Source organism: Periophthalmus magnuspinnatus, chromosome 14, assembly GCF_009829125.3.
Source record: "Periophthalmus magnuspinnatus isolate fPerMag1 chromosome 14, fPerMag1.2.pri, whole genome shotgun sequence".
Classification (NCBI taxonomy): domain Eukaryota; kingdom Metazoa; phylum Chordata; class Actinopteri; order Gobiiformes; family Gobiidae; genus Periophthalmus; species Periophthalmus magnuspinnatus.
Genome location: NC_047139.1, coordinates 28,987,807 through 29,011,202, shown reverse-complemented (window position 1 = coordinate 29,011,202; position 23,396 = coordinate 28,987,807). Strand labels below are relative to the sequence as shown.

At 39.7% G+C, this 23,396-nt stretch overlaps 2 protein-coding genes across 4 annotated transcripts in view; one reads left to right on the top strand and one right to left on the bottom strand.

The window, feature by feature from the left end:
• slc22a6l (solute carrier family 22 member 6, like) overlaps positions 1-4,716 on the top strand; it is an 11,150-nt gene extending 6,434 nt beyond the window's left edge. Inside the window, exons 10-11 of the mRNA XM_033978296.2 lie at positions 1,013-1,216; positions 4,488-4,716. Of these exons, the coding sequence (XP_033834187.1) occupies positions 1,013-1,216; positions 4,488-4,563 (280 nt within the window). The 3' untranslated portion in view covers positions 4,564-4,716. The remainder of the gene's footprint in view (positions 1-1,012; positions 1,217-4,487) is intronic.
• Positions 4,717-5,729: 1,013 nt separating this feature from the next.
• nrg2a (neuregulin 2a) overlaps positions 5,730-23,396 on the bottom strand; it is a 58,430-nt gene continuing 40,763 nt past the window's right edge. For 2 of the 3 annotated variants that reach the window (XM_055226727.1, XM_055226728.1), the window contains exons 4-10: positions 17,213-17,333; positions 15,052-15,128; positions 10,851-10,953; positions 10,655-10,778; positions 10,430-10,557; positions 9,597-9,818; positions 5,730-8,480 (exon numbers count right to left, since the gene is read on the bottom strand). In XM_055226727.1, the coding sequence (XP_055082702.1) occupies positions 7,844-8,480; positions 9,597-9,818; positions 10,430-10,557; positions 10,655-10,778; positions 10,851-10,953; positions 15,052-15,128; positions 17,213-17,333 (1,412 nt within the window). In that variant the 3' untranslated portion in view covers positions 5,730-7,843. Of the gene's footprint in view, positions 8,481-9,596; positions 9,819-10,429; positions 10,558-10,654; positions 10,779-10,850; positions 10,954-12,059; positions 12,084-14,744; positions 14,804-15,051; positions 15,129-17,212; positions 17,334-23,396 lie in introns of all 3 variants that reach the window. The other variant, XM_033979002.2, reaches the window with a different exon arrangement.

The following is a 23,396-nucleotide window of genomic DNA, read 5'->3' as shown; positions in this document are numbered from 1 at the left end:
CAGATGGCATCATGAGGAAAGAACATTATGTGGAAATACTGAAGTGACATCTCAACACATCAGCCAAGAAGTTAAACCTTGGGCACAAATAGGTCTTGCAAATGGACAATGACCTGAATAATACAATCAAACTGGTTACAAAGTGGCTCATGGATAACAAAGTCAATGTTTTAGATTGGCCACCACAAAGCCCTGATCTCAATCCTATTGAAAATGTATGAACAGACCTGAAAAAGCATGTGTGAGAAAGACGGCCTACAAACTTATAGACCGTTACACCAGTTCTGTCAGGAGGAATGGGACAAAAATCCTATAAAAATTTGTTCATGCTTTTAAACGCTAATAAAAGTGTAGTTATTTTAAAGTGTTACCACTTTAATAACATGCAGTAACTCCTCATTAGTTGTGGGGGTCTATATCTTCTGGGCTTTCACCAGGATACACACAACAGATAGTAAAAACATTGTAAAAATAACTTTATTGTCAATGTGTAGGCATACAGTTGATGCAATTACATTTGAACAATGTATTAATAACATGATTTCAAAGATATGCACAGTGTGGTAGGTTACGTTTGCAAAGTGCATAATAACGGCATATGGGCAATAAATAAAGCTATGTGATTTTGTGAAAGATCAGAGACATTGTTGCAACTTTTTCTTAAGAAATACACCATTTGTCCTCCCTAATTAAAGATGCACTTTGTAACTTTTCTGCCACCTACTTCTCTCCATGTTATTGTTTTACCTGGACTGTTTCACCATATGGCAATAAACTTAAATAATGATTACAATACAACACTGTGAAAACATGCCTTCACCTCTCCGTAGATCTGAAATGTAACTTAGTCTGATGCTTTCATCTGTCTTCATGGATATAGAAAAGTCCAGGCAAAGAAATAACATGTCCATGAAGCATGGGGTAACTTTGAAATAACACATGTGGTGCATAATCTTCTGTGTAGAGTGAAGAGTTCTGCTCTTGTAACATTTTGCTGTTTGTTGTGTCACAGTCAGAATGGGATGGGTCTTGTTGGGATGATGGCACGTGTGGGGGCGATGGTGGCCCCGATGGTGCTGCTGGGCGGAGACTACATCTCGTGGCTGCCTGGTCTGATCTATGGAGGGGCTCCTATCCTCACTGGAGCTGTGGCCATGTTTCTCCCCGAGACACTGGGCTGTTCACTGCCAGACACCATCCAGGATGTGGAGGACAGGTGAGACTTTAATATGATCTCCATTTATAAAACAGCCACATGGTGTGAAATAAACATCAGCATTTTTATACTATGTTTACAGTTTATTTTTATATAATATTTATAGTTATTTTTATGGAAATATGCTTTCCCCAGATTAACATAAACAGATAAGAAAAATCATTGAGGCAATCGGAATGTTTTCAATACTCAATTACATTGTTTTGTGTAATAAACAATGCAATATAAATTTTAATCAGTCAACTTTAGTTAGCCCAGAAGCTGCCAAAGTGTAGCCAGCAAGTGAAGTGACAGGAAGTGAAGTGACCAGTGACCGCCCGTAGTGACCACAGACTGTATAAAGAAGTGGACTAAGTGTGACGTCACCCACAGCGCTCAGCTCTAGTCTACTGAAGCTAGTCGAGGCTCGCTGGTATAGCGGCCAATTTTGAGCCAAGTTCCATATTTGGGATTCTGAGCGCGAGTATCATAGTAGCCATAGAGCCAGGACCATGTAGAGCGGGTTTATATGAACATTTTAAGACCAAAATGATGAGGAATGTGTGAGTGCTTTGTGAAAATGTTTAGTTTATTTTCTAAAGCTGCTTGTATCAGAATATTCTTCTTCGATCTTTCTTGTTATTTTTCTTGGGACCAACTCCTGACTTTTCACCCTGTAAACAATGGCACAAAGTCACAAAACTTTGACAACTATTAAAACTCAAGTTTCTTTACATTCTAGCTATTTCCAATTTATGAAAATAAATAAAATGGAGATTCTGCGCCCCACACACAAATAAGAAAAAATATGTACGGCTATATCAACACTGCCAAAAAAAGAGAGAGAGAGTGCCCACAGAACCATGACATAGAAGTAGATCCTGACAAGACAAGTAAAAAATATTATTACAGGAACGCTGCCCACCGGGTCAGCCATGTGGCTTTAAACTTTACTAAACAATGCAGCTCAAATTTGGTCCACATTGTCTCAAGTGTGTGGGGCGTCTAAAGTTATCATAAATGTTGACACGTCTTAAGTCTGTGGCAAAGTCCCAAAAATTACCCAGAATTTTGGAAATTTAGAAAAATTACCCAGAATTTTGGAAATTTAGAATTTTAATTCTAAAGAAAACAATTTAGAATTTTAATTAAGACAAATTGCTCCCATTTAATAATAATGGCTTACACTTGTAATGCGCATTTCAAAGCCTCTCAAAGTGCTACACTATAGTCATTATTCATTCATTTCCACACTTGGTGATGGTAAGCTACTATTGTAGCCACAGCTGCCCTGGGGCAGACTGACAGAAGCGAGGCTGCCAATCTGCGCCATCAGCCCCTCCAACCACCACCTATCATTTGCACACACACCACTTTCATACTAGTCAATGTGGGTGAAGTGTCTTGCCTAAGGACACAACGACAGAACTTGGTCCGAACGCACAAACTTTGCACAAACAAACTCAGATTTCAGTGAAATTTGAATCAATTGTTAAACTCCCTGCCGCCCTCTACAGATCGAAACTAAATTTAATATGGGGAGAAAAAAAAAGTTTTTCTAAATGTTCTGAAATTTTGCATAAAATTCAGTTTTGGCATTCTGATCACAAAAGTCTACGACACTCATGACATCTTTTTTTTCATGGCGTAACCATAGTGATGACAGAAAGGGGATGTCACCAGCCCAGAAACCATGTTATTCTAATGATGAAATCGGCAAATTGCACACAATTAGACACATTTCACACAGACTTTAATCGTGGGCGGAGACCCTGACCCTCAACAGATTGCTATAAGAAAATTTTAAAAATGGGTGCAATAGCACCCCCTCGGCAATTTGAATAAAACGATAAAATGCATCATGGCAGTCGGAAAAAAAGATAAAGAAGTTGACTAAGTGAGTGAGTGTGATGTCACTCAGCGTTCAGCTCCAGGCAAATGAAGCTCATTGAGGACAGCGGTTATAGGGGAAAATTTGGAGCTGAGTTCCATATTTGGAACTCCGACCCAAGTATCATAGCAACCAAAGAGCCAATCTGCAGAGAGGCTGTTGAAGGTAATGCCCTTTCCCGCCCACACCGCTGGTTTAGCAGGGAGCGGGCACTTAGCAACGCTGTCAATCAAATCTGTTGCTGAAGCTGGTGGGAGCGCAGGGAGAGAAGGTGCCTGACTTATGAACAAAATAGCTAAATAAAAACCCCAGGATCATGTAGAGCAGGTTCATATGAACATTTTAAGACCAAAATGGCAAGACTCATTGCAACAGTTACACAGAGAGGGACCACACTTTTTACAGTCTATGATTGTGACCTCCTTACAGAAGTCCACCATCTTTGATCTTTAAAAAAAAAATAACATAAAAGATTGGAGAAAAAATGGCAGGGTTAGGTCAGGGGCTAGGTCAAAGGTTAGGATTAGGTTAAGAGTTAGGGTTTGGGGTTAGGGTAAAGGCTAGATTAGGGATTAGGATTAGATTTATGGGTTAGGGGTTATGAAGTTAGGGTAAGGGTAGGGTTAAGGATAGGGTCACATTCAGGGGTTAGGGTAGGGTTAGGCTCAGGGCAGGGTTAGGATTTAGATCTAGGTTTAGACTTGGGGTGGAGCGCAGCGTAGGTGTAGTTAGATTTGTTTTTATTAATACTTTTGCTACTTACAAACAGTGGCCTCCATTTCTACTTTCAGTAAATAATAGCTATGCAGTAATTATATGTTACAGGCAAAGTTGATAATCAGACATTCTGCATAATGCCTCGGAAAGCTGAGAATAATTAAATGAATTAGATGAATAATTATACAAATTCATTAATTAGAGATTCATTTTACATTTGAGGAGTGGGACATCAAAATTAATCCAAATATTTTGTAAAGGATTTATGGTTTTTGGGAGCTGCACACTTTGCTTGAATTTTTCAGATTTGTAAAAATGCCCCTTTCTGTGGCAAAGAGGAACAGAAGATAGTGCCTCACACGTGGCAGTGGATGTAATGTAAAGAGGGAAATGATGGACGCCATAGCGCGGCATAGGCCTGATCACTGATACGTGTGGCTATATTTTTAAGTTATTTTTAGAATATAGCAACAAATAAAAAGTGAGATGGAATTATTTGGGGAACTCTTGCTATTTCATTCTCTCTGTTCATTATGATAAAAACATAAGTATTATTGCAGTTATTATCCATTAACTTACATTTCTAGAGTCTGTTTTCCCAGAATGCACCACATTCAGCCTCATTTGAGGTTGTTCACCCTAAGTCAACAAACAGTATTATATGTATTTGTGTTATTCCAACAGGGGGAAAGGTGGAAAACCCAAAAAGTCCAAAGATGTTGCTGCAGTTCAGGATAATCTTTTAAAACAAGTGACTTGAGTGAAAAGGAGAATGTAAGTAATACTGAATACTGTATTTGAACTTGAATGACTGTGACAGCGCTGGACTGTTTCTGTATTTAAACAGTTGTACGTATCCTCTCACTGAAGCTGTGATGTTATGTCTGCACAGGTCAAAACCACATTCATTATTATGTATATTTTAAAAGAAAAAAAAGATATCTGTGTAGATAAAACTGATTTATTTTCTTTTTTGTTGTTGTTGTTGTTATTGTTGTTATTTGACTTGCTGTGACCCCTCCACAACAGTTTTTGACATTTTGATAAATTAAATAAAATGAGCGCTTCTGGTTACATTTTATTTTTATTTTTTTCATTAAATGAGCTTTATATTTCACAAAATTGATGGCTGATTAGACACTGAATGTAATGTTTAGTTGTTCCTAAAAAGATGGGGATTTTAAAGCAACAGCAAAACAGCACCCTCTAAAGGATATGGGAAGTGCCTAACATAAACAAGATCCACTAAATATAACAGATTATAAGCACAGTGCTCTGAAATTTAAGCCTCTATATTTTAAACATGACTTCATCTAATTTAATAAGTGGGTCTTGTGTCACTCAACATTTATTTTTTTAAGTCGTAATTTTCACTCATAGTTTCTACCTATTAATTTACAATATAATCACTCTAATTGTCTACATCTTAAATACCCATTTTCATGAAATTATATTTATAATGAGATCTTACATTTTATCATTTAATATCAGGAAGGTGAATTGTAAAATATTTTAGCAATGGCTCCCTCCAGTGGTAATACTGTTTCACCCACGTTTTATCAATGAAAACAGAAGAAATGATAATGAGAATGTTACTGAGTGTGTAATCTAATTGGTTGAGTGGTGGAGCTTTTGAGTCTAAATCAAATGATAAGAATTAGTCTTTAATAAATTCTCTGGGATTTTTGCAGTAACACTTTTGTTGTTGTGAACCTGATAGTCATGGCACCTTCGGCCTGCTAACATAACAAGCTGCTTTGACGCTAAATGTTTGAAAGGTTCTCTCCCCTGTGCACAAATAATAAAGCAGGATCTGTTTTGGGGCATTACATGGCATGGAGCCCATACTTTGTCTCCAGACGGTTGTCAAAGCTGATTGTGGCAGAATAATAAGTCCATACACAAGTCTCTTCACAAATAACTCAATTGTAAAATGATATGAATAAAGATTTATTTTCTCATATGAACAGGTGGATCATTTTCCATTTTATTTTACAATCTATGACAATCGCATTGTTCTTTTTTTCTAGGATAGTTCAGGGACGACATGGGGAAGAGACTCTTTTTTATTGCTGAATGTGAAATGAAATACACTTTCACTGGAAAAGAATTGTCTGCTGCTTTTTACCATGCACCCATCTAACCTGGACCACAAGGACATGCAGAGGAGAGGTGTTCAAACGTTTCAAGCGGAGGGTCATGGGGTCAAAGGGCAAGGGTCATCAGATGAACAGAAGAGTGGCAGGCTCATCTTGTGGCATCTCGACTGCTGGACAATCATGTAGACATTCTTTTCTTTAGTATTTTTCACACAAACAAGACCTGACCCGATGTGGATGATGTGTGAGCCTCATAGTTAACCTGTCTGCAGATCAATATTTGAGGTCAACATTATTTGGATAATTCAGCATTTAACTTAATGGTGATTTAAGATGGTTTGTAGGCATTTGGACTTGTTTAAACAATTTACTGACTAGTTTCTGTCATCAAGACAAAGCAGTACACTGAAGACTATTTGGATGCTAGTTGACATTATTCAAAGTGTGCATTTTAAGTGATATAATTCAGTGATAACATAAGTCACAATCATTCAATGAACATGAGCATTTAAACAAGTAAAAGGCGGACCACGGATAGATGGATAATGGCTTTAAAATAACTCATGTAAATATGCATTATATCATGGTATGTCTTCTACACTACAGGCATCACAGACACACAACACACTACAGTCACCTCTTAGAAAATGATGTAATCAAAGAGCAAAATAGAAAGTTTGCATATTTTTGCATTGTATGATCTTTCGTAGATTCACAGCTATTTCACCGATATTGTCTAGCGCGATCTATTTCACCTTCTCTCTCTCTCTCTCTCTATATATATATATATGGGGGAAACTGGTAGACTGAATGTTTAGGCCTCATCAAGAGCGCCTTTTAGTCTTAGGTAGACCTTGTGGGAAGTTAAGAAAAAGGCTGAAGAAGGGAGATTAGGAGGGGCATGTGTAAATCCTGAGACACTGTGTGGCTGATCGCTCAACCACAAGAAGCACAATGGACATGAGGAGTGCTGCGTGAGAAGAAGACTAAAAAAAGCTGTTTTTTTGTTTTGTTTTGCTGTCCTCTCCACTGGCAGGGGTCAACCCAGGGCAAGCAGCGCAGTGTGTGTGTCGACCTCACAACACACGGACAGGCGAGGAGAGAGCCTGGTGGGGAAAAAGTGGGGGAGAAAGTCGTAGGGAAACACAGTAGACAAACCAAGCAATCAGCGACATACAACTGTGATAGGTTTGGTGTGTCCACTGTGCCCTCTCGTGACCTCAACCACACTGGGGTCGCTTGGGGCGGTCGACCGTGAATCTGTGACGCTCTGATGGCGTTCCCAGCCACCCACGCATTTGATGTTTCCACAACAAACAAAATAATTAATCTAACAATCATAAATACATGCAAGCCAGCCAACATGCGCACACTCACTCTCACACATTTTTAGAAAACTCTTCAAACAGTATCGAAGGATCTACGATCTGCGGTTACAGGAGAGATCCCAAATCCAATCCCTACAGGCGAGTCATAGTCATGTAAACATACACTTTATGTTGTAGTGGTTTATATTGCGTGATAATGAAGGGGCTCTGTTCCAGTGGGGCTAGACTCCTCAAAGAATGCATTTGGAAAAAAAGGTAAAACAACCAGAGGAAAACAAACATGTATGTGTATAAAAAATGAGGCGTCCATATAAGAAAGGCTACAAAACCTCCACTGGCCCTCTGGCATCTCATACAGCAAAAGGCACCACAATATTACTCTATTTTTTAACGTTGTGAAAAAACTGGCACATCTTTTATGCTGTAAATCAAAATGTACATATAAATAGAGTTTTCCCTATAAAAAAGTCTTTGCTGTTTACTAGTAGACAACTTTTGCTAAAATGAAAATAAATATTTTATTTGTTTAGAATATCTGTCAGTTATATAAAATAAAAATATTTCTTATAGATGCAGGTCTATACTATATTGATTTGTTGGTTCATTTCTCTCTCTAATGGGGAGTATTGTCCTGTCTGGAGCGTGAGTGCGACAGTCTCGTATGCGAGTTCCCACTGTGTGAAGTCCGTGTGTCGGGGGCTGGTCTGTAGATGGTTGAGGGCTCTGCGTTCATGTTCTGCATACTGAGGAAGGGCGTGTTCTCCCCGTCCTCCTCTGACTCGCTATCTGTTAGGCAGCTCCGTGAGCCCAAGTCCCGGGATGCCTCGTATCCACGCGGGGCTACGTGGCCATTCAGTCTGGACCTGCGCCAGCGGCGCCCCCCGGACCCGCTGGACCCACTTCTCTTTGGTTGCTCCCTGGAGGACAAGTACTCCTGGGTGGTCTCGTAGTCTTCATCCTCTGCCAGCCGGTATGGGCTGGAGGGCAGGCTGCCCCGGCTGTTGTTCAGATAGGTGCGGCGCTGCTGCCGGTAGGGCTCCTGGCTCTGTGCGTCATGAAGGGGGACCTGGTAGCGGCGCAGCAGCGGCTGGTCATCCTCTGGGGGGTACGGGTTGTGGACCGCGGGGGGGAGGGACATGGCATGGCTGGCATTGGGAGATGTGATCTGGAAAGTAGGCACCTGTGGGGGCAATGAGTAATGGAAGTCCACTGGAGACAGTCGCGCCGGTGTGGTCAGTGCCGACACATATCTGTGAGGAAGAGAGAGACAGACGTATGTTACTCTGAGAGGTAAAGATAGCAGGAAATGCACTTAGATACTATGTGATTAACTGGCTGCACATCACAGATAACATTACAAAACATTCAAATTAAGTACAAAAAATCTCTATGTACTTCATGTTTTCACATGGTCTGGATTTAGTGATTGCTCCCTGGAGGCAGAACACTGCTGATTCAGCAAGTGTTTGAAGATGGCAGAGATGTGCGTTACCTTAAGTGACTCTGCAATAGATGCTGTTTATGTAATCAGGCAGCCTATCAACATGGCAGCCAAACCCTAATGATGCGCACATGCTCAAGATGGTTGTGTGTTTGTTTTTGTACCTTTGTTCAGTCCCTACAACACAACTTCAACTCTGTTTGGACTTTTACAGGAAACCGGCTATTTGTTTCAAACAGACGTTTTCTGAAAATAATTTGATTACATTAAAAGCAGCTGGCGCAACAAAAGAAAAGACAAGATAACGCACACATGTGAAAACTAAAGGTCTGTCTGCTCACTATAAAACTAAGGTCAATGGAATGTTACTATGTACTTATAATGCAGATGCAAGAAACACTCAAACATAAATTATTTCCAACACAAATCTCTTCTTATCCCAATATGATTTCAGGAGTTTATGGCCAAAGAGGCAAGGTCTGAATGTGCTTTGTGCAAGTGAACTTTGATAAAACTGAACATGCTGTACTGAGAATGGCTCCGCTCATAGTTCTTCCAAGAGTCTTCAGTCACTTGGACTATCCCCACTGTGCCACCTTTGCTCCGAATCATCTGATGTCACTGTGTCCTCATCCAACTGTCGATGATTTAACAAAACTGTAACTGTTTTAAATCACTGATTTGTGTGACCAGGTGGTACAGATGAGAGCCAAACGGATGTAAATGAACTTCCCAAGTGACAAACACCACAGGATTACCATGTTCTAGATCCAAATGTTAAAGTAATAAAGTAAAAGTAAAGACATGTTTTGGTCCACTTTTCAACACCACATTATTGAGTCTGGTCTTTGTTGCTGCCAGAAGATACAGACTGAGAAACTAAATGAACAATTTCTCAGACAGTCCCACACAAAGATCAGCGCACCTGTCACTATGTGGAGAGTCCCCGAGCGAGTCGAAGGAGTGTCCGTACTGCAGCGGGGGCCGGTGGGGGTCTGAATAACCACAGTGAGCAGCGCGTCGGGCCCTGGCCTCCATACACGCTGGGCTGCTGCATTTACTAGTCCCCACTGACGATGACATCATTCCCGGAGAATCAGAGAGGATACTGTCAGAGTGCTCCAGGCTCCATGTCCGCTCCTCGTGTCTGACAAATAAAGACGTGTTAACACGCACCACCCACCACATTCCAATGGCTTTTTATTAAATTATCAAACACTGTCCCATTTCACAAGATTAACACGGCATTGTTTGAAAATGTAATTTTTATCTACATCTTAACACAAATCACGTGTGTGTGCTTTGGGAGAAGTACCTATTTATTTCTCTATATTTCTGCATAGATCTTCATGTAATGTGATAGAGAATGGGACAAGCTGGAATTCTGCTGTGTTGTTGACTTACTTTACTAACCTAAAAGATCAGCTTACATAGTGCTTGTTTTAGGACTATATCAAATACCAGATGACAATGACAATAACTATATTTCTTTCAAAAGAAATAAAAAACTTGAAAACAGATCTCTTTTTTGTGTTGTGATCATAATGTATGTTTAGCCTCCCCTCCATTCAACAAGAGGCCAACAAATCCCCTAATCGAATGACCATTTGGAAAGCAAAGGAATGTCCTAAATAAATTCTAAAAATACTTTCCCCTAAAGTGCTCAGAACAACCCTGGGTGCAATCATGAGAGTATATCACTTTTGTCTGAGCAGCGTAGCAGGGTGTACACTAGCCCAGCGCTGGTTGGACAGTTACCTCTGAGTTGACGAATGGGCTCGTGTGGAAGAGTTGTGAGATCTGGAAGAGGTATGGCTGGCGGGAAACGACCCCTCTGTTACTGGTCTTATGACTCGCTCGGTCGCAGGGACATTCTTTGATATGTACTGGATTCAAAAATGGATTTGGCACATGTTTGGTTAGCAAATGTCCATGCACTTAAAAGCATTTTGGAAGAGCAATGCGCAGTAACAGAGTACTCACATCGACCATGGGGATTTCCTCTGGGCCAGGTCCTGGGTGATTGGGTCCGTTTGCTAAGTTACGATTGGGATGTTCTGGACACATATTTTGTCGCAAATGATTGTGCATCTTCTTTCTTTGTTTCCTTTAAAACAAAATGATATATTTTAATGGTGCTAGCAATCATATGACAAATACTCAAAGAAAGAGAACTTACTTGGTTTTACAGTAGGCGACCACACACACAATGCCCACCACCAACAGAGCCACACAGATACCCGTGATTGTCAGGACTCTTTTCTGGTAGAGCTCCTCTGCCTCTGTCCACCGCAACGCACAAACACACATAAAATAAATTAAGATTCTCCACTTCTCACACAGACATTATGCATGCAAGACCCTGAGCAGACTGAAGCTTATATTTAATATTTTAATATTAACTATGAAAGGAGGGTAGTCAAATGATGGAAGTTAATTGAGTCACTGAGGTGCCCAAAATGGGGGCCGTGGGCCAAACTTGGCCCTTCACGGTGCTTGAGTCAGCCCGAAAGATTGAATTTTGAATTGACTAAATTGTCTTACTGCATACAAAAATATTGTGTTTGGTCTTTATCCCACAAATATGCCTCACTTTTGGCTCTTGGGCATCCTTGCATTAAAAAGAACAAACGTAGATGGTCTGGTCGTATATAACGATAAAGGATTTTTTTTTTTTTATTAAAATTGCCTTGATCTGCTCAGGTCAAACATTAACTATAAAATAGATAGGCATTAACTTCTTCCAGAAAAGTGCTTGAATAAGACCCAGACTTTGTAGGTACTGGTTTACATAGTATTTGTCAGTTGTTATTATGATGGCTAAGTCAAAAAGATCTTCTGAACTTTCAAAGCACTTTTCTGGAGAATTTGGAGGAAGGAAAAGCAAAGTCAGGATTTTACAGGTAAGGCATGCTCATTACATGGAAATATAAATCATTTCAAAATACGTAGATTATGCTTAAGTTATATTAAAGTAAAGATAAGATTCAAGATTTAAAAGCAAGATCACACATAAATAAAAGAGAGGTGGCATATCAAAGAACACAGAGATAAGACTAGAGAGAGTTATGGCTGAGAAAGAACAGTTACAAACATGATATATCATGCTTGATTCAGACAGATTTAGGGTCTTAAGTCAACTAGAGGAAGAACACAGTTAATAATTCTACTTTTCCAATGCACATTAAGAGACAATCCGGTAATGACATCTTGTGTTAATGATGCTCAATGGAGAATCAGGCGACTATAAAGTTTTCAGGCCAATTAGTTCTGCTATAACTGATGAACAAGCTGACGGTTATGATTGAGTTCAGATCACAGGCGAGAGGAGTGTCACGAAGGACATCAAATACAACACGACTGAGAATCAAAATGGACTGTTTCATACCCATAAATTCAATCCCAAGATGCTCTGCCAGAGCAGAGGTTGGACAGTCAGAAGAAGAGAGACAAAAGAACAGATTAAGACAAAGGCAACTTCTGAATAGTGGAGCAAATAAAACACTTATAAAAAGTCTAGTTAGTAACGACAAAGTACATGATTAAAATACACTGGAACATGCATCACTACACACACAACAGACTCTCAAACTCACGAGGTAACCTTTCTACTTCAGGAAGTTTTAATTGTCCTATCTTGGATTCAGTGTTTATAAAACAAAATAATATCCCAAAGTGAGAATTAAAGGCATTAGTAGAGCCACTGTTATTAAGTGTGCAGGGAAAGTATGCGTCATAATTCGTCAGTATACGTGTTTGCAGTTTTGTGCTTTCTAAAAACGCTACAGTCTCTGTTCCTGAACACACCCATCACATGAACAGGCAAGTTACAAGGAGTGGATCTGCACAATGTTGCACTAATCACACTGACTAAGAAGAATTAGAGTGGGCTCCTATATTAAACAGCGTAGAGGCCATAGGAAGGTTGGACCTACCAGCTGAGTGCATAACTGCAGCTCACTGGCCTTAGCTGGGCTGAAGCAGGTCCCAGCTGCTCTTATGACAACATAGTCCTGCTAGGCCAAACCCTTATGGCTGAAGAGCAGAAGCCATCCTCCTCTCGGCCGCTCTCTCATGGGGCTGGGAGGTGGTCAGGGAAGGCCGCTCTTAGCCTATGGAGTAAGTGTGAGCACATGTGTGCGAATGCATGTGAATGCACAGCGCTCACCAATAAAATATACTTTTCCCTAATTACAAGTAGAAACTAGAGCACATGAAATATGGAGTAGTTTCCAAAGGAAATTAATCTATTATTGATGTTAACACTGTGTATTACTATAAACAGACGCAGCATGGAGGTCACATTATGAGTACTTCAACCTTTTTTTTTTTTTTTTTACCAAAGTTTGCATAAAACTGCACCTATTTTTATTGGAGTGAAATAAAATAAGTTTAATGGTTATTGTGTTAAATACTGACCAATGAAATCATATATAATAGTTCAACTCCATACGTGTTTAGATTCACTAAATTCAGAGTTTTGAACTGTGTATCTGTACTGAAGTCTGAAAGAGCCTTAATTTTGGGTTTGTAGATAAGCAGTGGAAATAAACAGTGCTGCTGATGTATCTGCACAGCTGCACTGAACAAGAGTGAGTGTAGCTCCCACACACCATGTCTGTCTGCTCTGCCAAAAAGACAAGTGATTTCAGCCTCGTCCATTATGACTTAATGTGAGATGGAATTAGTTGTAGTTAAGAAAAGCTTTTTTCACATCCCATAGTGGGCCAACATACAAGAGTCTGGCTGAAGAACCAGCGCTCAGCATCACAAACCTCAAATGCAGATGCAGTGTTCACTTGGTGCTGTCTTATATTGAAACCACATGGGCCTGTAAAGACATGATGCTGACAAATATGCAGCAAGACACTGGAGGCTGCTATGCTGTTAGCTGACCTAAATTATACTGCTTGTTTTTGATTCTCTTCTCTAAGATCATTACGGTAATTTTATATAAAAACAACATTGAGTGGTTGAAGACCTGGCTGTATTACTAGATGTTTATATGTGTTTAAGAACAAAATTTTAAATTTGCTGCAGCTGCTTACATGGTGTGTAAGTGAGCTTCTTTGAGTTCTCTATGTTAATGTAGAAATCCTGGAGGGCATGATCTTTCTGCCTGCAGTTCTCTACAAACCTCTATTTAGCCTGAGTATAATTCTGCTGTTGATTGATGTGTTTGCTGGCACTACACTGTGGAGAGGTGCTGGCTTGACTTCTACTACCTCAGGCTGAAATAGTTTGAACGCACTTGGGTTGCGGTGCTATAACAAGTGAACCCTGAACTAAGGACATGTACAAATGTGAATTTTTTTTGAGAACAATTATCTATTTAAACATACCTGTTGGACATGGAACTTTCTCTAAACGATGTTCATGGTAGTTTTATTTGCATGTTGGCCCATGCACCAGTCTAACCCAGATCATTTTCCCAGGAAGTAATTTGGGGAAAACCCAAGACTGAAAGTGCATCAATTTTGTTTATTTCATCTCAGGTTTGACAGGTTTGGACGGGTAACATGTCCATATTTAAAATGCATGTCTTTGTAGGACACATGTCCTCTTAGTCAGAAGCCTTAGTGATGTCTATGTCTTAATAGTAACATGCAAAAGTGCAAACGTGCTGACACGCAGCACCTAAATCCTGCAGATTACTTGTGATTAAACTGTTAGCACTTATTCTAAGTGCACATGCATTACTCTGTCATTTCAAGCACAGACATCACATGCAGACACAACATCTCTAGTCATTATGCTAACTAACCAATGACTACGACTTGCATCCAGACTCAAAAGTCTACCTCTTCGGTCTAGGTGCAAGTAGTTAAATCACTACAGGTAGTTACAACTAATGGCTTTGACATACCTGTCTCAAACCTAATATTTGAACGTCTGGTTTAAACAACTGTAACTTCAAACTTAAGCTTTAAAAGTTCATATCAACTTCAGTTAAGCACCGTCATTAGTATGCACTGAGTTAACACACAACTATTCTAAGAATAACTGACAATACACTGACATGCACACATCACACAGCAGTCTGACACAGACACAGAGGAGGAAATTGACATACGGTAGAAACTGGCCATAACGTAGGTTTGACAGCGGTCACCAGTAAAGTCATTTGGACACCTGATGGAAGAAACACAAGCCACACAAGGAGAGGGAAAAGGAGGAGGGTGGACAGAGAGAAAATATAAGGAAGAGAATGAGGGGGGAGAGAGAGACACCCATTAGAACCAGAGCATAACTATGGACAGCAGAAGCAGAGTGTCCGCGGGGTAACGCCACCAGTGTGAAGAGCACAGCCCGCTGTGAGTCCACCTAAGAGGAGGAGAGAGAGAGAGAGAGACTGTGTCCCTGCTGCCCGCTCTACATACGTTTGAACGGATTGGGCATGTACGACCGCAGCGGCACGGTCTGTAAGCAGCGAGGGCCATGGTATCCGTCCGGACATCTGGGAAGGAGTAGACAAGTGTTATGAGAAGGAACACACAGGAAGTGAGGTGCACTGTAAATATTATGAACATCAAACTGCTTCACACACACATCAGTAAAGGTCACTGCACATCAGAAAACAGCTTGTAAAACACAACAACAAAGAACCACGGCAAAGCCAGTCCTAGAAAGTGACAACACCTTTTAAATCCTTCACTAATTATATGAAGAAATGAAAAATACATTGGAAACAGTCAATTTTCACATTATACATGTTTTATACATTGAGTAATAACTACAAACAATTATTTGAAAGATGATGCAATTGCATAAGTAATAAAAGATGTATGTATTGGATCAAATTTTAAGGTACACTTAAAGCATACACCCGCAGCTGCTCTGAGGCATGGTGAGAGACACTGGCTGCCAACTGCCTCTATGAGTACCATCACTTCATCAAGGCAAGGTGGGCAAATTGTCTTGCTTTATGGACACAATATATAGGAGAGATCAAATCATCTAGGCTACTAAATACTTATGTACTGAATATAAGGATTGTGTCTTTCTTTGAATTGCAAACCAAAATCCACAAAATACTCAATAATTCCTGAGGCCCTGTATCAAATCAATGTTTAAGGACTCACAGAGGTACGAGCCTATGAGCACTTTAATTAACTAAAGCCATGTACCGTGTTTGATTAAGAAATAGAAAGGGTCAAAACATCCAGTCAATAGATTTCTCATAGGTGAAGACTGGCTACAGAACTTTGCGGTTGCAGTGGCTTGAGGACAGACTTCTTCTTTGGGGGGACATACATTCCTCTTGTAGTCACAAGTAGACCACCACTCTAACAAAGGTCACTGCTCATGATTTACTGGTTACACATAATGTCTCCCAGGAGCACCATAACATTTAGCCCTAAATTACTCATCCAGAGTGATGCGGCCTTACAGGGAATAGCACCACCTAGAGGAAATTTTGCTGGTAAATGAAAGCCAAAATAGTGTCTACATAATTTCAAAATCAGAGGAGCTGGCAGAAGTCAGATTTGACACAGGAGCAAAATGTATTACCTCTGTGTTTTGTCAAAATGAAAAATAAGATAAATCCACTGGTAATAATTATTCTTGAATAATTGAATGACTACATATGACTGAGAAAGGACAGTACAGTTAAAGTCTGATTTTCAAAAGCAATTTATGATGTGAAGAGTGTAGAAAGTACAGAAAGGACCTTTAAAAATAGACTGTCCATAGCGGAGGTTTGGCCTGTGAGTAATGCCCACTGAAGCTTGGCCTATATTGAATGAGATGGCTGAGGGGCAACAAATCCCTGCAGGCCTCCACTGCATTATCCAACTTTTCTGGAGCTGTGCCCCGGCCCTGAGTGAATTAGCTGCAGCAATTGAGTTATTGCTGCCTCCAATTTGTACACAGCGTATTGAACGGCTGTTGCAACCATGTCCTCAGTGCTTGTCGAGCATTCTTCCTCGGGCCAACTGGGCACAAAAGCATCACCAATACATCAGCTCTCCATTTAACCATCCTTGACTTATGCTATGTTCACACGTGGTCAAACAGAATTCACAAAGCAATAGTTAGCATCACAGGCCAAATACAATCTGTTTTTATGTTTGCCCAGAATTCAAATCAATGGTGTTTGCATAAAGTCCGCTTTTTTACCCAAACTTTTCTTCTGGATGTGGGCGAAAACTCACTTTGCCAAGGACCTTCAATGTAAGCAGTGATTCTATTTACCTCACAGGGGGCCTCCAAGAGGCATAAATATTTGCTCCCCACTAAACTCAGTGACTCATGACATTTTGAAAAGGCTTTTAATGTTGGGCCCTGCTGTACACCAAACTGGACTTAAAAGGATGAGCACAGCACCATTATTAGTGTTAAGATACACAAAAACTGAGCTCAACAGGTGGGTCATTAAGCAGATGGGCAGCACTTTGCTGTGTTGCACCGCTGCTGCGGAGGAGGAGGACAGAGCTGGAGCACTAACATGGAAATAAACATGTGATGTTAGCAATAGCTCTCACAATAACATTAGTGGGAACACTGAGTAAAACACAGGTGAAATACAATATTACTCACTTGCAGGACAGCTGATTTATACCATGTATGAAGTAACAGTCACCGCCATTCACACAGTAGGCCTTCTCTGTGTCGTTGCATCTTCTGGCATGGCCTGAGCCGGGAGATACCGTTGTGGTTACTGCAGTAAAGGATAAAAGAAAATGAAAATCAATTAAGTACAAGTCATCATATATTGTGAAATTATTTTGAGAAACACTAAAGCAGCCACACATCAGGTTTGGCTGTATCTATACCACTTTATGGCACTTACACTTGTGTTGTGTTGAAGACTCTTAGTTTTCCATCCACAAATGTGATTGTGCCTCAAAGCAATGTTGACACTATCTGAAGACGCTCTACAAGCAAAGATAAATATTTCCCTGACACAGCGTAGGAGTTGTTTATGGCTTGACTCAGGTCCATGGTATGACCAAATGTTGTGTGTGCGCTTAATCCCTGCTCCTGAATAGGTATAATACGGTCAGGATCATGTCTGCTAATCAGGTGGAAAGGAAGGGGCCTCAGAGCGGGGTATAGGCAGTGAGTGCACTTCTACAGGACTGGACTTGAGAAGGGAGGAGTTAGCTTGGCATGTCAACTTTATCTGATGTTATTAACACTTTGGTACAACATGACAGCTTGTGGTTTGAAATACAAAATGTTTCCAAGTGGTGAGCCCACATAATCAGATACAAGCTCTCCAGGATTTCATACTCGTGCCATCCATGTGTTGTGACAAGACTGTCAGCCTGGCCACTGCCTCTGACATGCAGTCGGCTGTTTGCCACCAATGACAAGATTTCACAACTCCGCATTGTGAAGTGGAACAGACCTGATCAACACTTGTACAGTAGAAGTGCTCGCTGTGCTGATCAAACAAATACAACACTAATGAATACAGAATCACATCACATCAAGAAGATAACCTATGAAAAACATAATCTTATAATTTCCACATCACATTTTACAGTCAGGTGCCCTATTTAATTTTTCTGGGGGAGGGTCAGTCACCTTGTTCACCTTGCATTGTTTTTCCTGCTTTTCCATGGAGACAACAAGTTACAGGTCAGATCACCCAGTGAAAAAATTACAGATGCATTTTGCTTTTTAAAGTGAACCTTAATCTTAAAGAGGGGGTATTATGCAACATATTTTTTTTTAGCTTTCTACCATGTTATAACATTGTTCCATCATTAAAAACATGCCTGGAGAGGTTTTAGATGTCATTCCATGCATGTTTGTGTATTTTTGCGATCTCTCCCAGGCCCTAATCAAACCTTCCTTACGGTTATTTGTAAGATTCTGTAAAATGCTCCGCCCACAAGCCTTCATCACCCACACAACAATACTTCATAAATATATAAAAGCATGATACAAAACTGTACATAACAACTTGACAAACCTGATGTGATGTGCAGTAGTTTCATTACTGGGATGCATGCTGATTGTGTGGTAATATCAGTTTGAAGGGGGACTTAACATTGAGTTTCCCCTCCATTTGAGTGTCAAAAACAAAAGTTGATACTTTGTTTCTGGTGAATATAGCATTTTCCAAACAATAAAAAATAAAATGTGATCTAAATATTTTATGTGGTAGCAGTTAATATTCCATAGAAGTAAAATCGCCCCTCTTTAAGAATGGCTATCAGGACAAAGTTAAACAAAAAGGGCAAGTGGAGAGCATAGACCGCAAAAGATACAGTCAAGTACCTATGACTCAAACCAGTAGATTTTTTCCAGTTAATGCATGAGAAAACAAAGCATAGAACTAATGAACCATTAACCATTGGTTAATCAAACCATTTAACAGTGCTGCATCTAAATTGTTGCGAAGAACTGCTCAAAAATATATTTTTGACTTCACATACAAAAATTTGTACTAAAGGCTACATAGGAGGTATTGGTCTTTAGAAAACATTAGTTGTTGACCTATGCTACATTAAGCGTGGCTAGTTTATGTTTTCAGAGTTGATCCGTTGAAGACATCAGGACATGTCCTACTCTTGCAGAGAGATGCAAAAACAAACTGAGTCATGAATTTGCATGTGACACTTTAAACTCCTCCGACATGCCAATATAAAACAAAATTCATAACTTTTCCATTGAAACTCTTTAGAATGTATACTCTATTTTGAGCTTGTCACATCCACACACAACTGATCACATGTTTCCAGTCTAATAAAGCATCCAAACAATGCTGGCTCCTACATTTTCCACATAAATGTGCCAGTTTTCCAGTTCATCCCAAGTACCTCTTGGTCACATCTGACCTTTCACTGCGGTATTGCTGTAAAATGCCTGGTAAAAAGATCAGACACAGATTCCCTCAACAATTGAAAAGGCTTCCCAACTCTTTAAATAGAAACACTATAAAATCCTAAACAATAAAACATGCTAAAATCAAGTATAAAGATGTTGTATCAGGAATGTGTAGCCCATAATGCATTGGGTGGTCAGAAGGAACATATTCTGAACAGCTCATTAGTTTTCTTCAAAGCAGTGTTCACATAGACAATTGTAGTCTTTGGTCCACCTGGTCTACATGTGGGCAGACTGTAAAAAACAGACGATCTACAGCAAACCCACACAGGGAGCCAGCGAACATGTAAACTTCACACAGGAAGGATCAAGGCTGATACTTGAACCCTGGACATGTTGTGCTCTTAAAGATCATTGAGCTACTGGTCATGCCAAATGTGTTTTACTGTAGGTATTTTTTGCCTACTCCTCACAAGTCTGTTAGTCTGTTTACCATCTGGACACATTGCTCCACAATGCAGTATGGGATTGTCTGCGTACTGATCATTTGGCAACCATTTTAGACAATTGTTACAAGACCTGCGACCTACTTTAAGGCCACTGTGGCAGTGAATGTATAAATTAAAATACTGTTATCCATAATCTGCTCATTTGATATTATAACACTCTGAATTGGCCATATCTGCCCAAATTCAAATATTTTATCCTGGTTTATGTCTGTAATTACCGGGTCTAGCTACTTGAAACAGCAATTGACAAAGAAAGGTGAAATTATTATAATTTTTTACAATCAAGATAAAATTATTCAATCCCAATGTAACATTGCTGTTTGATGCTATAACTCAACAATAGTGGATTTTCTGTCATTTCTGTAAAGTTACTGACCTCGATTTGACATTGCAACAAGACATTCTGAATGCTCATTACCATTCACATGTTAAATCCAAGTATGGATACTGGTGAACATGTCGCTCAGAATAATGTCCATGCATAAGGCTAGTATAGTATAAGTTGCCTCATTTGTGCCCAGAGGCAAAAGGAAACACTAAACTCTCCATCACTGTCAAAAGTGCCTTTAGTCTGTAGATGATGATTTATTGGCATGGACATCAAATGAAGTCTTAAGGACCCCAGTGCTAGAAAAATGTTTTCACACCCAGCTCCTGTGTCCTTAACTTGTTTTGTGTTGGTCTGAGTACTAGCAGGTGGAGAGGCCCACACCTCCCATTAGGATACAGTGACATGAACTGGGACAACAGCATCCACCTGGCACTAGTTAAAAAGGTGGAGGTGAACCTACAGCACGACCACTTGTACTATGTGAATGAAAAATACAATCTGGGGTTACAGGAGGTCAACCAAAAATCTCATCTGATTTGTCTGAAAAAAAACCCCCCAAAAAAAACAAAACTTTAAATGTGACTCCAAAACAGGTGATGGAGTCCATGTGTTTGGTGAATCCCAGGTTGAAAATGATGTATGCCTGAACAAACACTGCACATCGTAAAGTGTAAAAAGATATGACAAACCTCAAATCTTCATTACAAAAAATACAGTTTCCGAGTTATTTCATAACTTGAGTAAGTGTAGCTTCAAAGATGGCATGTTTCCCAGTAACAATAAAAACAATCCTTTTGAGGACGTTTACTGGCCTGAAGTCATCATCTGACATCCAATCTATGACACTGCACAGCACTCTACTCCTCCTCTTTCTGCTCCCTGCTTTTCCCGTCTGCCCTACAATCAAAGGAAACTGAGCGGACATTATCTGGTTTGGCATCAAACTAAGAACATGATCATTGTGAATAAGCATGCTTATCTGATTTACGTAGGTAGATTTGTTCTGCAACAATTTTCTGGTTTGGCATCAAAACACGTGTATGGCAAAAACGTGATGGACTCATTATCAAACATTCACATTGGCTTCTAGAACTGCACACTGACTAGGACGCTTTCATAAATATACAAATATATTTGATGACATATAGATAAAGACAGAGATCAAAACAAAATGTCTGTGATAACGTTTTGACTACAAAGGGTCAACACCTGGAGCTTTTAAAGAGACAACCGCAGCTCAGAGCATGAAGCACACTGCTGTAAATCAAACATATGCATTCACTTTGTGTTTTATAATAAACTTGTAAAAGTTGACAAAAGTATGTAAAACCCTGCTGAGCAGTAGTAAAGTGTGCAGCCGCGTTAGGCTTCGGAGGGTGGCCTGTTCTCTCCACTGACCCACAAAGTTACTGTGTGAACGCGGAGCCGCCCAGAGCTGTGCCCACAAACTCAAAGGCCTTATATCATCACAGATGATATGCCTTTATAGACCAGCACATGTAAGGAGTGTTCCAGTAACATCAGGTGCAACAAGAGGAAAAGATGAGCCCTTGTTTTATAATGATGACTTCATTTAGCTTGTATAGGGCTACAGTAAATAGACACATGGGTAATGGAATTGTTATTAAGCATTATTTTAGCAAATGAATACTAAACTATATATGAATCTCTGTAGATGTAAGCACTTGATGTGTCAACACGTTTATCCTTGAAATTCATGTGAAAATGTTTCCATTGGTATTTTTTAGGTTTTATCTGGTCTGTAGATGCACATAGTAAGGTAGACTATATTAGTTTATTATGAGTTAAATGCTTATTGGGTAATAGTAAATTATGATATGAATTGTAATATCTGCTCTTTTGAATAACCTCAGGAAGAGTAGCTGATGTATATGCTATATTAAATTCAAATACATACATGTTGAGAAATCATGGCTGCTAATTAAGGATGCTAATTCATCCTCATTTTGACTACTATAATGTCACGCATGTGTTAACGATTTCAATATGTATCTCCATTTACAATCATTTATTCGGGGTGTGGGATTTGGGCAAACACTGTATATTGAGTCTGCATATCTTTCTGCACTCTAATGACCCCTGATTTAAGCCCAGGGGTGAGTCCCCCTCTTTGACTCCACTGACACCACAGAGCTGTGCGTAAAGGGAAAAGCCCATAGAAGGAGAGGTACAAGCAGCGTACTTCCTGGAGAAGGATCTAGACCAGGGTCTGAGGTGATCTGCTTCAGCCAACGCACTGTTTACTCAAGCTGCACCACGTGTTTACAAGAGATCACAACTTACGACAAGGCACGGAAATTATGCTCAGAGATACACAAACAGATAACAAGTGCGTATTTTTGAATTCAGATGACGTGGATAAAAGCACTATTTACTCAATGCTGAATATTTATAGTTTGATATGAGCTAATTGAGATGGACTCATATGTAAATGACGTCTCTGAGCTGACCACAGCCTTGTCAGCCTGTCGACAGTTCATAAAATAACATGCAGTTAAAAGTGGGTGGTCATTTTACAGCTGCTGTCAGGGCTTTCAAGACTAATGGGGAGTATGATATAAAATAAATAAATGTTAGCTTCTATTTGCTTTTAGAGCTCGTAAGTGATTCAAAGCCAAATTTCTTGACAATTTCTTTGTTTTACCTGCCGCAAAAGCTATAAATCTACTGATGTGAAAATTGAAACTACGAGGTAAACTTTGAGCAGAAATATCTGATACATAATATGAAATTAACCTTATTGTTCAACCTTCTCTTGTATTTTGGTAATTATTTTCATATTTTCAGAGAGCCGCTTATTTTCCCATGAGAAAAAGACTATAAATGTCCGATGCTAAGACAAGTTGTTTTGATCATAGCTTTTTCGGCTGTTCGAATTACATCAAGTATAAACGGAACTTATTAAACAAGTGGAAATAGCCAAAAATGTCAAGAAAGCAGTTATTAAAATCCATAAATTTGTGCACAAAGCCCTGGGTTTGTTGAGGTCCGTTTCTTAAGTGTGCCATATGGTTCTGTGTGTCTACAGTCATGCTGCTCCACACTGGAGACCAGAGTTCAGGTGTATTTGTCAAGGTTACCT